At 50.6% G+C, this 20,233-nt stretch overlaps 1 protein-coding gene across 1 annotated transcript; it reads right to left on the bottom strand.

Annotated features, from left to right (window-relative positions):
- Positions 1-9,313: 9,313 nt before the first annotated feature.
- On the bottom strand, positions 9,314-19,392 carry RBM14 (RNA binding motif protein 14). Its single transcript, XM_066610419.1, has 3 exons — positions 18,934-19,392; positions 11,395-12,763; positions 9,314-10,276 (listed from the first exon to the last, which is right to left on the bottom strand). The coding sequence occupies exons 1-3, from the start codon at positions 19,277-19,279 to the stop codon at positions 10,051-10,053; spliced, it is 1,941 nt and encodes a 646-aa protein (XP_066466516.1). The 5' UTR covers positions 19,280-19,392; the 3' UTR covers positions 9,314-10,050.
- Between the last annotated feature and the right edge of the window lie 841 nt (positions 19,393-20,233).

Below are 20,233 nucleotides of genomic sequence, written 5' to 3'. Positions count from 1 at the left end.
GATCTGAATGTTGCCCTTAGAACATTCCTGTGTAATGCAAGTCACAATACAATCCCGTGCTGCAGTCAGTGGGTCCAGGCAAACTTGTACTAGCACAGCAGTCTGATACCCCTTACTGCAGTCGGGGAAGTCTGCAGATGGGGAAGAGGGAGCCTGCTGAAGGGCAGCTTGTAAGTTCACGGCAAAGGCCAGCTCCAAGGCAGGGAAGTCCCGGTTCACAGCTTCCTCTCTTAGCCACCCTGCTGCTCCAGCTCTCAGGATTGTTGCTTCCTATTCCTGTGGATCTGAGGTGGTGTGATTGGCACTGCTCGATTCTGTGTGTTGCCTTCTGCCTGTCTACTCGTCCTTGACTGGTTTTGCATTTTGTTTTGTATGTTGCTTGGCTCTTGTTTTGTTGGGTGAAGTTGTTTTTATAGTTTTAATGTTTTGTGTGCTGCTTTGTGCCACAAGACGTGAGGGAAAGTGGAAAATAAGCATTTTAAAGTACAGTACACTCGCTCAAGCTTCCCAATAGGGCCACAACTTTATTTTTCTTCCAGTGTCCCCTTCAGCCACTTTTCTGTGAGGTTTGCTTTTAGGTACAGACATTAAAGAGTTCAAGACAGAAAATTCCTGCATTTACATATCAAATGACCTACTTATTTTTGGAAACTCTCGTTAAAGTAACATCTGCTCCCAGGAATCAATGGGGAAATCCAAGATGCACTGGTAATAATGGCATCCCACCCCACGCTATCCTCAAAGCAGGGATGCATCAAACTCAGATTTTTTCGTGTAGGGCAAATAGAGATTATTTCAAGTTCTTTAATTTAAAAACTGCACCATAAATATTATGCAGATAAGGGCCAATCCTATCCAATTTTCCAGTGCTGCTGTGCAGGGGTACCCACTGCTTCCTGTGTTGGGGAGGCAGTCTCAGAGGCCTCCCCATTTGTTCCCTTACCTTGGGGCTGCATTGTGGCTGCACTGGTGCTGGACAGTTGGATAGGATTGGGCCCTAGGAGGCCAGAAGAGAGAGGAGGGCTTCTGACAATTCTACATATCAGATAGGGGCTGGGATTGATCTGCATTGGTTTATAATAACTCTTTAATAAAGGCTCTTAAGAAGTGTCAGCTTTCCATTCTTTATTTAAGCAATATAACATCACAGATCTATGCACAGAAATTGCACTGAATCAATCAATGAACACACATTTTTATGAAAATGAAACAGAAAAAGAGTACATGCAGGCATTTCAAGTGATTTGACTAACAGTGTTCACGTATCTAAGTAACCTGAAATCATTGCAGAAGTCACAGATGGGATCACCCTATCAGAGCAAGGGAGCCCCAATGACAAGGTATCCCAGCCCTGTTGATCAAGGAAAACAAAAAAGATCCTGATTGGTTAAGTGGCTGTATGAACAGTAGGAAAATAATACCAATTTTTTAAATATATACTTCTGGTGCTAAAACAAGGGTTCTGCATGTCTGGAAGAAAAAAGAGGGAAGAAAATATGTGGCAACATAATATTTTTGAGATTTGCTGTAACAGACCTTGGGATCTTCAGAGAGGATCTGGCTGTAGCACAACTGAAACTGGGCAACATACCCTAAAAGTCGATTTGGAAAAGGGTAAAGCTAATGCACAGTTTTCAGCTGAGAAGGGTCACAGTACAAAATTAGCTGGAAGAAAGGCTGGCTAACCTAAGCAGACGTGTGCTGCACTCACAGAGGTCCTCAAACTCAGGGAATGTGTTTCCTTACCTTGGAGCCACATTGTCCTTATGTTGCTGCTGGAAAGTGGGTTAGGATTGGGCCCCCAGCTGCAGAAAGCAGGAAAGGAGTGTTGCCTTTGTGCTCTGCATGTTGGCTGTGGGAGGGCAGGGACCTCTGATAGGGCCTGATAGTCATTTGGTGCCATCTGGAAGGGCACTTCTTAAGTTGCAATCGGCCTACAAGAAAAGTGTATGATCTGTACTATGATCGTGTCTATGAGAGCAACCAAAAGGCAGCAAAGGATCACGCAGCGTGTTGTGGATCCTACAGGATTCCCCACCAGTGGAGGTGTCTGAAAATGTGTTTTGGTGTTGCAGATTTCGTGATCTGAAAAATGAAGAAGGCGGAAAGAAAGTGGCGTTTTCGTTCCAAGTGCTCACTCTGACTAATCTGAAGCACTTTTGAGGCGTGTGGGGGAGGGGTTGCAGCATCAGCAGGTGCAGCCACAGTAGGGCTTCCAACTGGAAGGGTCGCCTTTTGTCAGCGTTTCTGCCCAACGCTGCACTTGTGCAACACGTGGGGGCAGTAGAAAGCAATGGGCTCCTGGAACACACCTAAGCACCAGGATGGGTGTCCTGTCTTGCTTTGCTTCTGGGGTGAGCAAAGGGGGGCAGCTGGAAGCTTGCAGTCCCCCCACAATGCCTGTTTAGGAAGGTTTCTTGCAGGCCACACACAGACAGAGACACAGATAGACATAGACACACAGACATGCGGTGGGCCGAAGAGCAGCCGCAACAGAAGCCACCTGAGGCGCTGGTCCTCCACCAGCTGGGCGCGCCCTGGCGCTTTCCAGGGAGCAGGGAACCCAGCCTGCCTCTCTAGCCCAGACCCGTCTCTATGGTTGTGGTCCACTCTGGCGCACAAGAGGCGCGCCTGACGTCACGGGGCAGAGACACCCCCAGGAGAGGAGCGTTTCCCTGCTCGGCTTGAGGCGGGGGAGTGGCTCAGAGGCCTTCGTTCGGAGGGGTTGCCCTGACAACAGCAGGCCAATCAGCGCCCAGCGCTGCCGCTGGCGGGGGAGGAAGTCATCCCTGGGCAGTTGCCGTGGCAACGGGGCGGATGCTGCGGGAGCGCAGCTCCTTTCCGGCTCCCTCCGGGGTACCAGCCAGTCGGCCAGCCCCACTGCCTGGGGCCTTGCAGCGCCCCCCCCCAACGCTTCCATTCGTCAAGTTGCGGCCCGGCAGCAGCCAGACGGTGGCGTAGCTGGAGGGGGGCACGGAAAACTCAGCCTGGCAGGGAGGTGGGCGAGCTGCCTCTCCCTTTGGAGTCATTCCTGGCGGGGGGGGAACGGAGTCTTACGGGGGAGAGAAAGACGTACGGCTCCGTTTTGCCCCCCCCAGGGAATGGCTCCAAACGGAGGGGCAGCGCTCCCACCTCCAGCTACGCCACTGCAGCCAGCGGCTCCTCTGGAAGGGAGAGCTCCCTTTCCTTGGGGCTGCCTGCACTGGAGGGCTGGACAGTAGTGGGCCTGAGTCAGGGAGGAACACAAGTTGGCCATGCAAGGGAGGGGCCCAAAGGTGGCTCAGAGCTGGTGCCCACCTGACAGACCAGCTGGAGCTCCCACATCCACCCACCAGTGACCACTGAAAAGTCCTGGGATTCCAAGAGCATTTGGGAATCTCCAACATCAGGTCGTTTTCTAAAGCTCACTTCGGCCAGAGCAGGCACCCCACTGGCCCCGGCGCTTCACCCCAGACATGCAAGGGCAAGACGGTGTGGTGAATGAAGCATTAAAATGCACAGAGAACATATAGATTCAAATCCCCATCCAGTCATAAAGGGGTGCATCCTACAGTGCAATCCTATACATGTCTACTCAGAAGTAAGTCCCACTACATTCAATAGAACTTGGAGTAAGTAACAGCCACCACCTAGAATGTGATTTATGGCTGGAATCAGATATACACTGTCCTAGATGTATATCTGATTTCAGTCATAAATCACATTCCAGGTGGTGGCTGTTAGGAATTTTTATATACCACTTATTAGTGAAGGGTAATTTCCATAAGGGGTATGGGAGTGGAATGGTTGTTGAGTGATAAGCCCCATGGAAACTGCACAGATCTCCTTGGAAGGGCATGTGGGACAACTGCTACAAGTCAACAAGAAAAAAAGTGTTGTGGCAGCTGAGATGACTGATTGTGTTGTGAGAGGAGCTTTTGTAGGCAAGTAATGGGGCCACAGAAGCAAAATGCTGGAGTTTGGCCTGATCTTGCAGGGCTCTGACCTCTTCTGGGACTGCTAAGAGGGGCACCTCCCACCACATGGAGGTTCGTTAGGGAGAAGCCAGTGACACCCAAATCAGATTAAATTTGAGATGGGGATGCATGAAAGCTGGGGGGAGGGGGAATGCAGATGGTTTTTCCTGTCCATGGAGCAGCAGTGTATTTTCTGCTGCTGCTGCTCTCCCCTCATTAACAGAGCTCATCTTTCCTCTTCTGTCCACTGAGTTACCTCTTGAAAACATGGCCTTATGACCCCAATTGTTTCCCAGTAGCCCAGCTGAAGAAAAACACAATGCCTGGCATTGTATACAATCTCCACCAAACGTGCACCCTCTTGAAGATGCGTTTCTGATGCCTGAACAAGTTCAGCAATTCACTCCTCAGAAAGTCTGCCAGATTTTCCTGGCTTGTTGCATCCTATACCACATTGCCCACAGCCACAAGATCCCAGTAGAACTGCCCAAAAGCAAAGAGCTGGCAGAAGGAGCTGAGGACAAACTCAAACTGCCTGCACAAGACCCCCATTGTTCAGCTATCCAGCGAAGCCCAGGTCAGGGCACAAATTGTCAAGCAATTCAGGGACAGCCTCATGTAGGCATTGCTGTGTTCTCAGAACGGTTTTGGGTCCCACTCTTGTAGCCTCAAGGTTCTTGTTTGATGTGGTGATGTCTGCCATTCCGAAAGCTTTTAATGGCAGTTTGTGAAACTGGATTTTTCAACACTGAAAACACACCGCATAGGGAGAGATCGTAATGTTAGAGTACAAACTTGGAGGCATCTGTCTGCAGTCATGTCACAGCAGTTGGTATGGGCAGGAGGTCTGGTCTATAGGGTTGAGCCTCCATTTGCCTGAAGATAACATCCGCAGGTCGCCAGTTCGAGGCCACGGGCACCCTGCGACCATGAAGCAGCTGACAAGCTGAGCCGTTCCATCTGCTCTGAGCGTGGGAGGATGGAGGCCAGAATGTGCGACCAGATCAAGAAACATCTGAATGTTGTGGTTTCTTGAAAGATAGAAACCTTCTTTCAAATTGTAAAAATCCCTACGGGATTTAAAAATTGTCTGCCTATGTAAACCCCCTTGAATAAAGTCTAAGGAGAAATGTGAGGACCAAGAAAGGCAGTATAGAAATACCTGTATTATTATTTATTTATTTTTATTGGTTAAACTAACTTTCTCCCCCCTCCCTTCAGGGCAGCACCATACAAGCACTTGTTCCACTGTGACTGAAGCTGCTCAGTCTTATTTAGGACTCCCCTCCACCCTGTTGTGACTAGAATGTGGATGATCTGAAGACAGTATTTAAGCACCCCAAGTTTCAAAGACCTGCCACAGATATTTCACTTTATTTAGTCTGTCAGTGGCCCACCATAACTGAGTAGGAACTGTCAGAACAGTGCACTGACAGTGCTGGCAACACTGGTGTCCAAAACAGACAGTGATGTAGGATTAGAAGCTCACAGTTGAGGACTGCATATCAGCAAAAGGACATCACTGCTGTTGCTGCTACCAGTTGCTACTGTTGAGGCAGCAATTGCTGTTCTCTGGTTTTGGTGAAAACAGTGCCCCCTGACACTGTTAGCCAGGAAGCAACACATGGGTTGAATTGGTAAGAGAAAGTCACTTCCTCTGCTGAGAAGCAGTTTCTTCTGTAGCATTAAGTATTGTTGCTTTTGGAGCACTGCTAAAGCAGACCTTTTAAGCCAGTGGTTTTCAAAACTCTCGTTGAGAGTTTGAGCCACTGTAAGTGCTTGCGGGGGCGGAGGGGGGGGAGGCAGCAGCATGATCCCCTGGATCACGCCGCTCAGGGGGCTGCAGGGGCTTGGCCGCACTTACCCAAACCTCCTGCAGCCTCCCCGGGGTGCAGGGAGCCCGGCGCAACCCTTCTGCAGGGCTCCCCACAGCTGTGCAAGTGAAAGCAGAGCGGGGCACGATCGCTCCGCTTTTAACTTTCACAGTATGGGGAGCCCTGCAGAAGGTCGCGCCGGGCTCCCTGAACCCCAGGGAGGTTCCAGGAGGCTTGGGTAAGTGCACCCAAGTCCCTGCAGCCCTCTGAGTAGCACAATCCTGGGGCCTCCTCGCTGCCTCCAGGCTGCCCCCGTCCCTTAAGGGGGCAGAGGCCAGGGCCCACAAGCTGGGGCGTCATGACGCCCCATTTTGAAAAGCCCTGCTTTAAGCAAACAGCCAAACCTAGGAAATTCTCTTGGCTATGCAGCACCCAGAAGTGGGCCCTGCTGTAGCAGGAACCTCACTTAGATCAGGGTAGTCCAGGAAGAACCAGTTGTTGCTCCTCTCAAAAGAGGGAGGAAATGGAATGTCTGTTAGCTGGCCTGGCCCAAGATTCTCCCAGCACTGGATGCCAGCTGCATGGGGGATGCTATTCACAGGCTCTTCAGATCTTAAGAGGCTGAGGCAGCACTGATGTGAGTAGTAAGTCATGCTCTCCTCAGCCAAGTTTGATATCTGTGTGGCAGCCTACTACTCCATCCTTGCTATTGTGGGTATAAAGCAGGAGGCATGAGTCAGCTTTTTGTTAAACACCCAAAATTAAAGATGGGGCACAAGAGACTGAAGTAGTGCTCATACCACTGTTATTTAGCAAAGGCCTGAGGATATACAAGCAACATTAAGTTGACTTAATGTCCACAAAGCACGTCAACAGGATTCCTTGTAGCAGGGGGGCTCAGTGTTACAAGTGAGTAGCAATTCTCTATATTTAAACAATGGTTATGCTGTTATTGCCTCATGATGGAAAAATAACTTATTTTCTTCATAATAAAAAAGTCTTTTTCTTAACGTGTAGTCCTCTCAGAGGCAGAGGAGGCAACTCAAGAAGCTACAGACCTCACAAACTTCAACATCCACTGTGAACAAATGAGGACTTGTGGTATGGCTGGAACTGGCAACACACCGTAAGTGAATCCTCTGCAAGGTCAGAACCTCAGGATTTAGGGCTTTTCTTGAGATTGGATGAAGTTAAGGTTGTGGCTGCTAGTGAGCTACTTCAAAGGTCCAATTATGCAAAACTCTCCCCACAAACTGGCCCAGGTATTGTCTAAACCTGTAAACAAGCAGCTGCCTCTCTACTGGGTCTTCCTCACCCAGCTACTCCTTTCTTGCCCACAACAACCACACTACTCTATGATTCCCAAGGTTCTATTGCTGACAGCTCCGCCTCCACACCCTCCTCAGCATTCTGCATGCTCTAAGGCAGGGGTGTCCAAACATTTTGACAGGAGGGCCACATCATCTCTCTGACACTGTGTCAGGGGCCAGGGAAAAAAAAGAATCAATTTACATTTAAAATTTGAATAAATCTACATAAATGAATATATTAGCAATGAAACTTGAATGAATGAATGAAGGTCTTGCAGTACCTCAAGGCCTATAAAAGGCCTTGCACAAAGCAAGGCCAGCATTTCCTTCACTGCCACTGCTGCATCACAGACATGAAACAGCAAAGAGTGGAGGGAGCCCTCGTCTCACAGCTCAGGTGGGAGGTCAAACAGTTGTCCTCATGCTGAGAGTGGTTGTGTTGGGCCAGCACGTCTCTGGAGGGCCAGAGGCTCACTGGAGACCGGGGGCTCCCCGAGAGCCTGACTGGGGGACCCCGAGGGCCACAAGTGGCCCCCGGGCCAAGGTTTGGGCACCCCTGCTCTAAGGGATCAAAAGAGCACCACAGCCAACACGCATGCCTCATTTTCTGGTGACAGACTTGCACTTAGGAAGGGATTGTAAGCTCAGTGGTAAAACCTCTCCCTCCACTCTGCCTATAGCAGCTCCCAGGTTCAATTCTAAGCAGCAGTCCCTGTTAGGGCTAGAAAAGCCCCCCCCCCCAAAAAAAACAACTCTACAGCAACACACTGCCAGTCACTTGGCAATACTGAAGAAAAATAATCTTCTGACTTGGTATAAGGCAGCTTCCTATGTTCCTATGCTCTCCTGAGATATCCCTGGCAGAGAGGAAAATATATGTCATTACTCCTTGCCTATAATTACTTTGTTCCCATGGGCTATGGAAACTAGTGGACAGAAAACCTAAATATGGAAGCAACTGAGAAAGGAGTATTCCCTTATTTCCACCTGCCTCTCCTCTGGGGGAGTTCAGTGTAAGACCCACCAATGGGGGGGGGGGGAGGCCATAATGTGTAAGATTAAATTTATCATACCGAGGCATATGCAGGTGACACACTTTTTATCAATGGAGCAAATTGCTCCCTGAAGACAAACATGCTTCTTCAAGGCTGCTCCAGGGTAATTCTGCCAAGGCCGGCTGGAAACTAAGAGAGTAGATTCCATGAGGAAGAATTTGCCCAAGAAGCTACAGCCTTACAAACAAACGATGGATACAGGACAAGGGATTACAGACAGTTTGCACATTTTAATCTGCTTCCTAGCAAGTGGAATCCTATTAAAAGCCATACAATGATCAGTCATCTAGGTACTTGAAACATACCAAAAAGCAGGGCGTTTTGCTTTGCTCCAAGCATTTTTTCTTTGTTTCACTCTGTTATATTCAGATTCTCATGGGCAGGTGGTGGTGCCTATTTGGAAAAACTGATCAGACTGTAATTGGAATTGCTGTTTAAGAACATTTTTTCAAGGTGCTGAACAGGGAGAAACTTTTCTCTCCATAATGTGGGAAGAGACCACACATCTGCCAATGGCTACTGGTCTGCCAGATGCCCAGTTGATTCCCCCCTGCAGCTCCATGTTTCTGTGTAAGGACTGCATCCAATGTGTCATATGTCCCACCTGTTGCAAAGTCAAACCCCACCCCTTAACCACAAACACTTCAGCCACTCACAGTTTCATAATCCCACAAACACAGGCCGGACTCTCCCCACAGCTTGAGTTTTAGTGGCTGGCTTCTCCCTTCCTTACAGGATTCTCCCATGAGCCTCTAATGAGAGGATCCATTACTGGAAGAACCCAACATCATAAAAGGCGAAAGGTGTTTTGGCTCTGGAAAGTAGTATTCCTGCCAAGATCATGACTCGTTTGCAAAACAGGTCATAGGGAATGGCAAGGTCTTGCACAGAACCTTTTCAACTTACAAAGGAGTTTAAGAAAGGACCCCTATTCTGTTCTGCAGGGGCACAACACGCAGAGCCTCCTTTCAGTCTTTGGTTTAAAAGGCAGCACCAGACTGGTCAATCTTCCAGACACTGAGAGGCGAGAAGCTGGCTCGTAGAAGCTTAGAATGTTTTTGGCAGTCCTGAGCTGATCACTCACCTGTAGTCCACTTCAGGAGAGATAAAGCCTGAGTATAGAAGGAACAGCACCCCCCCCCCCCACCAAACCACTCAAGGAATATACTCCAGACAACTTGGTTTTCCAAACTGTCAATCCAGCCCACTTTTTATTGACAATCAGTTAAAAAAAACTAAACCCACTTCTAACATCAGGCTGACTTGCAGATTCAAAACTGGCATAAAATCAACAAAGGATGCTGTTACACAGACCCGCCAGAGTGGACTTGGAAAGGACACCAAGCACTCCCTTCAGCAAGGACATTACATGAGGGTTTCAGTACAGGAACAGTTCTTTTCTAATTGGCGGAACTTGGAGGCAGGACCAAGAAACCGGAAACACGCACACTGTGCTGCCGCCTCCCCCTCCCCGCCGCCCTGGGACTTTGGTTTTCAATGGCTGAATGCATGGCAATGTGCAGCACTCCTGAGGCTGAACAAAGCCCAACTTCCAAGAGACACAGACGGCAACCCAAAGGACCCTCCTAGGGAACTGTATGTCTTGGGTGGCCACATAAGGCGCAATAGGGTCTCCTGTTCCCACATAAAGTAAATTAACACACCCTTTACTTGGTGTAGGAAAAAAAATTAAAAAGCAAAAGATACTTCAAGAACTAAGGCGACCAGCTGCCAAGGGCATCCATGACAAAGGACAGGAAGAAATGTGACGACTAAAGGTGACTCTGAAATCAAAGGGTAAAGCCTGCGCATCAAGGACGCGGCAGCTGGGGGTTACGCTAAGTGTGTCACGAACGGCGGGCACCAGAGCGATGATGCAGCCCCAACCCAGAAGACACAGCTAGAAAACAACTCCCTACAGGCGGCGCTGGTAACTAGCATGGAGCTGCATCTGTGCGTTACGCAAGTAATCGCCATAGGCCCCCGCATACCGGGCGTACTCGGTTTGTGTCTCTGGGAGACGGCGAAAATCCAGTTGACCCTTTGTTGGCGAGTGGCGGTATGCGTGGGGGGAGTCTGCTAAACGGCGGAAATCTGAGAGGTCAGATAAACGGCGATCATCTGAGAGGTCAGAACCGTACCTGGTTAAGAGAAGAGACATTTGATAAATAAACGCACGCTTATGGCCAACGCCCCAACTACACATGCTGTTTTGGAGATGGCCCCCCCTCCCAGAAGAGAACACTGAGGTAGTGCATGTGCAAAAGGGAAGCTGACCAAGGGATCCATGGGATCCCTGCACTGCCCCACTAGGCACGAACTGTAGATAGTCCAGCTCTGCCTCATGACATGAAGCAGTGTCCATAGCTGTTCTTCAAAACCCAGGGAAAAGACCACTCGCTTTGTCAGGAAAGAGACCCAAAGCAGTGAGGAGGCCACAACTACATCTAGTGGTTAGTTTCTATATGGGACACGGACTCATGCGCAAGCCTGGAATTCTGATTCTCCAAATCAAACACATGGAAAAGTGCTGCAGTTACAAGGTGAGGAAAACGCATTTGAATGCTTATTTGGGCACTCTCTCATTACGTCATGTGTTCCACAACTGAGCTCCAGTTCAGCCCAATTACATCACTGCTCAAGAGTACCTGAATTTGGTGTGTGTGTAAAAATGTAAGGTGCCCCGTGCAAGTAAAGTAATGTTCCTCCTTGGGATTGGAAGAATTATTCCACCTTGTATCACCCTACCAGGAGTGAGGCCAGTGCAACCCTCACCCACAATCTCAGTCAAGGTTCAGTAGCCTAATGCCCCTGCTTTGTGGCAGAATCTGGCCAGGTAGCAGGGTCACTACATGACGACCTGTCCACACTTCCTGAGGTTTTTCACTTCCCAGTTTCCAAGCCAGTCCTTGTCTCACAAATGTGTATGCACATGTATCTGCAGAAATGTGCAGAGAGGGAAAAGCAGAGTGCAGCCAACATTTCCTCCCCTCCCACCAAAGAGAAAAGCACAGAAAAGGGTTGAGAGATCAGCTGAAGTGGCAGAGAGGAGCCAATGGCCAGCCAGCATGAAGCAAAGAATAAGTGAACCCCACTCCCAACCAACCCTGCTGCCCGAGAAATGCCCACTTAAGAGCATTAGCAGGAATAGAAACCACAGAGCAAGGATTCCTTACAGCCCTTCTGTAAGTGTACCCAGACTCTCAGGCAGGGGTGATGGACCGATGCGCAAAGCATTATCGCTGGTTTAGCTGCATACCTCTTATTCATTGCAGCTGCTTTTCGGTAGAGGTCCTCACGGCTACCACGTGGTGGGGAGAGGCGAGTGCGTTCATATGGCGGATGGAGACCAGAAGCGTCTGGCTGAGCCATGGCTGAATAAGAGATGGCCTGTTGTGCAGCCTGAGCCAGCCCGTTGTATGCTGGCTGAGCTCGGTAACCTGTTGCTAAGGGTACAGAAGCAGACTGCTGAGCTGCATAGGTTGCCTCTGCTGGGTTGGAGGCTTGAGATCTGTAGGCAGACGACATAGAAACGCCGAGCTGTGTTTTATAGGAAGCAGCAGCAGCAGCTGCATCTTGCATACTGTAGGCAGCTGCCAAGTTGGCTGCAGACTGAGCCCCATATGCAGTGGGCACAGCAGATGCAGCTTGGGCCCCATAGGATGCCACATGGCCAACAGCTGGCTGGACTCCATATGAAGCTGACTGTGCTGAGAGAGGGTGGGCACTATACATGGCTGACTGGCTTGTTGCAGGTTGAGCCCCATAAGATGCTGAGAGAGCAGCAGCTGCTTGGGCCCCATAGGAAGCTGCATAAGTTGTAGCAGCCTGGGCCCCATAAGTGGCAGCATATGTCGCAGCCGGCTGGGCCCCATAGGAGGAAACTTGGGAAGTAGCAGACTGGGCCCCATAAGCGGCGGCGGCGGCAGCAGCCACAGACTGGGCGCTGTATGTGGCCGCTGCAGACTGGGCACCATAGCTGGTCAGCGCCGAGGCTGCTGGCTGGGCCGCAGCGGTGCTCATGGGAACCGACGACTGGGCTCGATACGCATTTCCAAGCAAGGTGGAGGCCTGGGCTCTGTACATCGCTGCCTGCCCAGTTGTGGGCTGGGGTCGATAAGCCATGCCGAGTGACGCTGAAGGCTGGTCTCTGTAGGATGTTCCCAGGGAAGCTGAAGGCTGGTCCCGGTAGGAGGCTTGCTGGGCTGCCATGGGGAGCACGTAACTCGCTCTTGTTGGCGAGCGCCTAAGGGGACTCCTGTCCCTTCCAAAATAGGAGGGGGAGACTTGCCTGGCCTGACTGTCTTGAGAGTCAAATTTGGTCATGTTGTTGTTGCCCATGCGCTGCTGATAGTCGTACTCGAGAGTTGAATAAGCTGAAGCTGCTCCTGGGAAGCCAAGATCACCTGTTCTCAAGCCGTCACTCCTAGCCTGAAGTTTTTCCAGAGTTGGTATTTTATTTTTGTCAGCACTGCCTCCCAGTTGCCCACCGTGCCCAGCTGGCCCCCTTTTGTGAGCTTTATTAGAGAGTTCCACGTTAATTCTCTTGCCTTTGACTTCCCTTCCATTAAGATGTTCAATGGCGGTTCTAGCATCCTCTTCCTTCTCCATGTGAACGAACGCAAAGTCTGATAAAGCAGCAGACAGAGGGTTATCAATAAGGAACACATGACATTCAATCACAGGAACCGAATCTACTTGGACGCAGCCTGGATACAAGAGAGGCCTGAAACTTATGTACTTGGTGGTAGGGAAATAAAGGCAGGCAGTTCTGCCACTCAGCGCCAGAACGGAGGGAACAGCTGCTGTCCCGTCTTCCCTAAAACCTTTCAGGCCAGGTATCCGACTTCAACCTCATCTTACTCCTCCCTGCACATCTGCTTCATCTCAATGCAAGTCTACTCCTGTAACCAACCACACGAACTTCCATGCTCTCTCTTCTCCGCTTCAATACAATTGACTGTATGTGACCTCCCCAGCTCGCTTTCCCCAAACAAGACGGAGCACAGGCTGGCAACAATCTCAGGCTCCAACACCACTCTTCAGGGGATATTACCAGCCAAATGCATCAAAGCAGAATCAGACAAGGAGGGACCTGTACGCTAGCCATGTCCTATTAAATTCAAAGATTAGGGAACTGTCAGAACAAGCCATTAAGCAGTGAATACATCTAAAGTTTCCCTGTGTATTCCAGCTAAACAGATGTCATAAACCAACATGGCTGGACTCAGCTGAAACAAAACAAAACAAATTTTAAATCTTTGGTGCTTGAAATAAGTACCCAGTGGGATGGATTGAAGGCTCAATTATCAGAAAGTTGCTCCTTGGCTTTGATAGTGCAAATTCTATGCACATTTACTCAGAGGTAAGTCTCACTGAATATAGTGAGTCTCACAATATTCCATGAGACTTACTCCCAGATAAGTGTGCATAGACTGCAGCTTTATATGCATTTTAGAAAAGTATGATGCTTTGAGAATTCTTTTTCCCTCACAATGGTTCCAGACAATTGAAATGGTTATCTAATGCAACCCCCTATCAAAGGAGCAGGACAAAAGGCAGAAACATCCAATCATTATTTGCCAAACTGCTTCTCTATGATGCAATCACAAGAAATGTGTTGGACTTAATGTTGGACTTGGACTGGAGCGGCTGTGTTCAAACCACCAGCTTAGCCACAAAGCCCTTAAACAAAGGGAAGTGTATAAACATGAGGGAGGGGAAAATCAGATATTTCCACTATTCTCAGCCACATTAAATACTTTCAACAGCTCAGTGATCCAGACTAAAATGGGCAGCCTCTCCCTACTCGGGGTGGGGGTAGGAATAAACAGGCACTTTGTTGTGTGGAAGGACTGTGGAAGATCTTGCATGAAGCTCAGCAAACACAGGTTCAGATAACAAATGCTAAATGCAACCCGACAGTGTGAAAAAGTTTAGCAGCACCAAGAAGGAGCACAGCCACCTCTAAGGACGAGAAATTCACCCCCTGACCAGTTATCTGAGAGTGGCACCAGGGCCATGTACCCCTGTACCCCTATCCATGTACCCCATCCCTAAAAGTGGATGCCTAGAGCAATGCCACAGTTCTTGATGTGTTTAGAAGTCCTGGGGGAAAAGGAGAAGCTGCAGAAAATGTCTGAAAAGCAGCAACCAGGAGGACACATTATGAACAAGCTTCCACGGCCCTTCCAGACTGCTTCCTGGAAATGCAACTCATGAACCCCTCCCTGGCCCACTTAGTGACGGTGCAGGCTGAAGAGGCAGGAACCCCTAAGCGACTGTTCTGTACTGCACAATGCAACGCCAGGTTCTGTGATGTTACGGCAGAGCCGGGGGAACTCTAAAGGGAGTGTCTGCCCAAGACAAGGATTGTCGCTCAAGGAAGTAATGGAGCAGTGCGCAACAGGAAGACTTCCTGGAAGAAGCCCAACTTAATCAGCAATTGTTCAAATCCTTGTGGTTTCATTATTAGTGTCTGACTTTCCTCTCAGCACTTTGGCACTCACTGGGTGGGCTTGGGCCACTTACAGCAGAACCTGCCTCACAGGGATTTTTGAGTGGAAACAACAAGAAGATGGGGAAAGAGTGCCGCATACACTAGCCCAATGGTCCCCAAACTATGAGCCACGGCTCCCCAGGGAGCTGCAGAAACCAGGCAGGGGAGCCGCGGAATCCTCATGAAAAACCTGCTGCTCTATGTATAGGATAGTAGCCCTAACAGGGAGCCACAGCCAATGGCCCAGTAGGTCAAGGGAGCCACCAATCGAAAAAGTTTGGGAACCACTGCACTACCCTGAAAGAAGGTTGGAATAAAAATACAGTCAGAAAACATGAGACAGTGAGGGCTAAAGTGGGTGTAGCATCTATTTCACACATCCCAAAACATAACAGTTCTGGAACTGCAGCCTTTGGCTACTGAAATAACCAACACAGATGGGTAGCGTTCGGGGAAGCCTGAGAATGAAGCTGCTCTTTGACTAGTGGTGGAAGCTGAACACATCACACCATGCCATTGTACCCTAGCATTGTTGGAGAAGTAGCAACAGGAAATAAGGAATACTGTATAGATTTCCATTTGGATTGCTTTTGAAACTAGAGGCTGGCCCTTGACAATGGCTTTGTTGCCAGAGGAGGATGCATTGATGGAGAATTCTTTCAGCATTTAGGTTCAAAACCATTAATTACTGCCATATTTGAGGGGAGAGCTAATCTTTTTAATCAAATCACATTCCATCTGATACAGGTGAAAAAGTGTGTGAATAGCTAGGAAATTGCAGCATGTGTGTGGTGGGGAGGCGGCTACCTCAAGGTCAGCGCTTCTCAAATTTGCCCAGCTTGCAACGACACTGGAACCCAGAAGGAAGTGGCAGTGATGCAAAATGCTGTGGCACCACCACCACTTACTTCTGGTTCTGGAGGGTGCCGCAAGCCTCAAAATAGTGGTAAGAGGATCAGGGTGGACGGGCTTTTCCCAGCATGCAGTTTTCATGCACTACAGCTCTACCCACTGCTGAGCCTCCTGCCACTGTTTGCTTTACCTGCCAGCAGTGGACAACCTGCAACACCCTGGCAAGTGCCTAACAATGCCCCAAGGCATCATCACACTTTGGAAACTGCTGCAGTAAGTATTGGAAGTAAATATCTGTCTTACACCAAAGGGCTCTGAATCTTTCATCACAATGCACGAGGCACGGTAAGAGCTTATGAAAGTTGCTACGGGTCAGAAATTCTGGAGGAAGCACTGCTGTCTTACCCAGATGCTGTATCTTGCGCAAATACAGGATTACCCCCGCCCCGCCTCCACAGTTCAGTGAGACACAGAATAAAATAGCATTTGCCCTCATAACAGGTACCAATGAGGAGTGATGGAGGAAGGAGATTTAAGTCTATGACAGGTCAGCTTCTTTGCTCTGCCAGGGGTTCCTTTTTGCAAGCCAGAATTTTTGTGCTCACCCACAGATGGGCCTAAATTACTCCACCAAAATCCCCTACACAAAGCAAACCCGCCGTGATTCATTATTCCAGAAGGAATTGAGGGGGTGACGTTCCCACACTGTGATGGTACTTGGGGGCAGGTGCTGCTTCTCACCTGCCTTCTCTGCCCCATCAACTGAAGCAGCACTTTCAAGGAGGTATGTGGCCTTTCTCATAAGCATCCCACTTCTTCCTTCCGCCCACTGTGACAGGCAAGAAAGGGGTGGCGTGTCTCAAGTATGCAAGCAAGTTGAGGTGGTGGTCATTAGCTAAGTCGGTTTCAAACAAAAGACTAGACAACACTCACAGAGAATGGATCTATCAACAGGACAACGCGTACGGGCCATTTACTCAAGCTAAACGAAACTCCCATGTTCAGAGCCCAATACCTTGAAATGCCAGATGCGCTGGGGATGGAACAGCAGGTGGGGGAGTGAGCAAAAAGGTCATGCGATCGCTTTCATGTCCTGCTTATTAGAATTTTAGGGCTCCTTGGCTGGTGGAGTTGGACCTCTGGTTTGCCTCAAGGAGGCAATTCTTATGAACTGGAACAATTAACAGAACACAGGTCACTTAGGACCCAATCCTATCCAACTTTCCGGCACCGGTGCAACCGCAACACAGCCCCAAGGTAAAGGAAAAAATGCTCCCATATCTTAAGGAGTCCTCTGTGACTGCTGCCCCACCACAAGATGCAGTTAATGCCCCATTGGCACAGCTGCACTGGCGCTGGAAAATTGGAGAGGATTAGGCCCTTATGTTGCAATCCTAACACACTTTCCTGAGAGTAAGCCAAGTAGATCTGGTTAGGATTGTGCCCTTAGTATGTACTCGCTAGACACCAAAACTTCCATGTACACAAGCAGCAAACACTTGAGTACCAAAGTATTAAGATGGGCAACAGGGGTGGCAGTCCGGTTGCCTTTCATCAGGATGGGAGTGACCCCTCTTGGCTGGGGTTCAAGACAGGGAGTCCTTGCAATAAATGGGGATCAACTTGGAACAGAATCCCCATATGCAAAGAAACTGAAGAGAGAACTAAATGCCCTGGCTCTGCCCTCAACAAGGCCTTAGTAATCAATTACATACTGCCAAAGTATGTACACTTTGTATACATATGTACACCAACCAAAAATGTTCACAAAGTGATATAATATAGCAAAATGACTAAATTATGAGGCAAATTAATGACTGCAGTAGGAACGGAGCTTTTATGTTCACAGGCAGTCCACCCACAACTATTAGATTTATGGGGAGGGTTATAGAAAGAGGAGCTGTTCTTTCAATACCCCAGAGATAAGGACTGTTGTTAATAATAATAAGAAGAAGAGGAAGAAGAAGAAGCTGCCTGGAGTAGAGAGGGAGGCAATCTGTCCTGGGTATCACTCAGGTAAAGGAGCTTTACAGTTAATAGCGACTAACTAGGAATGCAGCCATCAGAAACTTCCATTTTAAGAGCCAACCTATTTGTAAGTAACAGATTTTTCTTTGTATCAAGGGAAAAGAATGGAGAAAGAGATGCCATTGCTGTCAGGCCCAGAAGAGGGGACTAGTCAAACTTCTGGCTCTGCTCCAAACCATGGAGTTCTGATAGTCAAAAGGCAACTTGTTACAAACAGAACTTCCACGTCCAGAGGCTTCCACGTCCAGAGGCAGCCTAGCAGCGGAGGGAGGAAGCAGAAAACAAAATGATGCTCTTCCTTTCAGTGTCCTACAGCAGTGTTGGAACTCCAATGGAGGCATGAAGCCTCAGTTGTGGGGTCGCAGAAACTTATTTCGAATGAAAAAGGTTGAAGATCATTGCATCAAAGCATTACCAATGAGAGGCATCTGGTGCACCCCTTCAGGTACCTCAGATCCTTAGCAACTGGGCTAAGATGACTTCCACTAGGACCAGGCTTCATGATGAAGTTAGGTTACAATGACCAGTGCTGGAAGAGTATTATGAGGGCAGGGAGTGGGTGCCAACGGGGTGAATGGACAGAGTCCTGGGAGGGAGCGGGATTGATGGTGGGTCACCAGTCTCAAACTTTTGACTCATGGCACGAAAATGTTTGGACCGCTGTCCTAGAGAACACGCTTCCCGAGGGCAGAGAGAGGAAAGCAATGTCTGCCAGCCTGTTTGCTTTCCTCCAAACCATGTTCAAAGATTCTGCCGACTGGTCTCCAGCATAACTGACTGTAAGGGGAGAAAAAGAGATGAGGAGGCAAGTGGAACCTCCATGATTAGAGGCAGCCTACCCCAGCACAAGAAAAGGGGGGCAAGCAGAATCTTCATATTCAGAGGCAGCAACAGGGGTGGGGGAAAAAAACATAAGAACAGCAGAAGAGTCCTGCTGGATCAGGCCAAGCTTCCTGGGACCCACTTGATCCCTCAGAGCACACAAAGACCTGTGCCTGTGACTGCTCCCCTGCACCAGCCTTTGTCTAAAATGAGGAGGTAGCCTATGCCCAGCACAGTTTGTCAGCCAGGATAGACTTTCCTCCATTAACTGTCCAACCCCCTTTGAAAGGCGCCTAGGCCAGGCGCCATCACCACGTCCCGTGGCAAGGAGTTCCACAGGCTGGTGGTGTAGCTAGTGGGGAGAGCACTATGTTTTGCGGGGAGCCTCCCCGCAGCGTGCAAGCGGCTCCTCCCCTTTCCTTTGGAACCATTTGGGCGGGGGGGGCCAAAGCGGAGGCGAATGGCTCCCCAGGGGAGAGGGAGGGGCCGCTTGCCCGCTGCGGGGGTCCCTGCAAAACTTAGCGCCCCGCCCCCTCTAGCTACGCCGCCGGTCTGTCCAGGATCCAGTGGCGGGGAGTTCCACGGGCGCCCGGCTACCTTTGACGACGTCGCACTCGACGACGGACCCGTACTGCTGGAAGAGCACGCGCAGCTCGGCGCTGGTGCAGGCGGCGGAGACGTTGCCCACGAAGATCTTGACGGTGTGCGTGGGGCGCGGGCGCGACGGCTCCACCACCACGCGGCGGCCGTGCAGCGGGTGGCCGTTCAGCTTCAGGATGGCGCGCTCGGCCGCCGCCTCGTCGCGCACGTGCACGAAGGCGAACTGCTTCATCAGCGCCACGCTCAGCACCTCGCCCGGCTCCGCCGCCGCCTCGAACAGCTCGCGCAGCTCGACCTGCGACGCCTCCTCGGGCACGTTGCCCACGAACAGCTTCACGCCCATGGGCGGCGGCGGCGGCGCTGGCTGACGGGCGGGCGGGCAGGCGGCGGCACCACTCGGCTCGCCCTTCCTAGCGAGCCGCGGGCGAAGCGGGCGCACAAAATGGCGGCCGCGCTCTGAGGCAGGGAGAAAGAAGACGCGCTGCGCATGCGCCCTGCCTTCCACGAAGCGCGCCCTGCGCTGCGCATGCGCCCCGACTTCCACGGAGCGCGCGCCCTGCGCTGCGCATGCGGGCAACTACCGCCCGTTTGCCGTGGAAAGGGGAGGGACGCTGCGCATGCGCCTTGCCTACCCCCAAAGCGCGCGCGTCCTGCTCTGCGCCAGCACTGCGCATGTGGGCCAACCGACACGCCTCCTCCCATGCGGGCCATCTCCCCAAACAGGAGGAAAGGGAGATGCTGCGCATGCGCCTTGCCTTCCTCGTAGCGCGCGCGCGCACCCAGCTCTGCATCAGCACTGCGCATGCGGACCAGCCGTTCTACGTTTCTCCTGCCTTCCGTGTTCAGCTCAGTGCTTGCGCCGCGGACGCGCATGCGTAAACTTTCGCCCGTCTCTAGGCGCACCCCTCTGAGCAGCCGGCACACTGCGCATGCGCGCTTCTGGCCACCAGTCTGGCTGCTCTCCAGGGCATAAATGCAGGCATTGCGCATGCGCCCTGCCAGTGCAGCTGCTCTGCACCCCTCAGGCAAGACCAGAGGGAGGGCAGCAGGCTGCCTGGCTCTCTCCAAACCCCTCCTGCATAGAAGCCCTTCCAAGAGCAGTCCGGCCTTCTACCCCTTTCACAGGTGGGGAAGACTGAGGCTAGCTCGCCCACCATCCCCACTGTGTTCATGGCGGAGGGGAGAACCAGCCCGGCAGCCCCCCCAGTGGTCCCCTGCTGACTGCATCGAAGGCAAGGAGGTGGTTAAGCATCAACACAGCCATTGCCAGCCCCTGTGCCCCAGGCGTGTCACGGGT

Source organism: Tiliqua scincoides, chromosome 15, assembly GCF_035046505.1.
Source record: "Tiliqua scincoides isolate rTilSci1 chromosome 15, rTilSci1.hap2, whole genome shotgun sequence".
Classification (NCBI taxonomy): domain Eukaryota; kingdom Metazoa; phylum Chordata; class Lepidosauria; order Squamata; family Scincidae; genus Tiliqua; species Tiliqua scincoides.
Note: the sequence above shows the minus strand (reverse complement) of the source record. Positions and strands in the feature narration are given on the sequence as shown.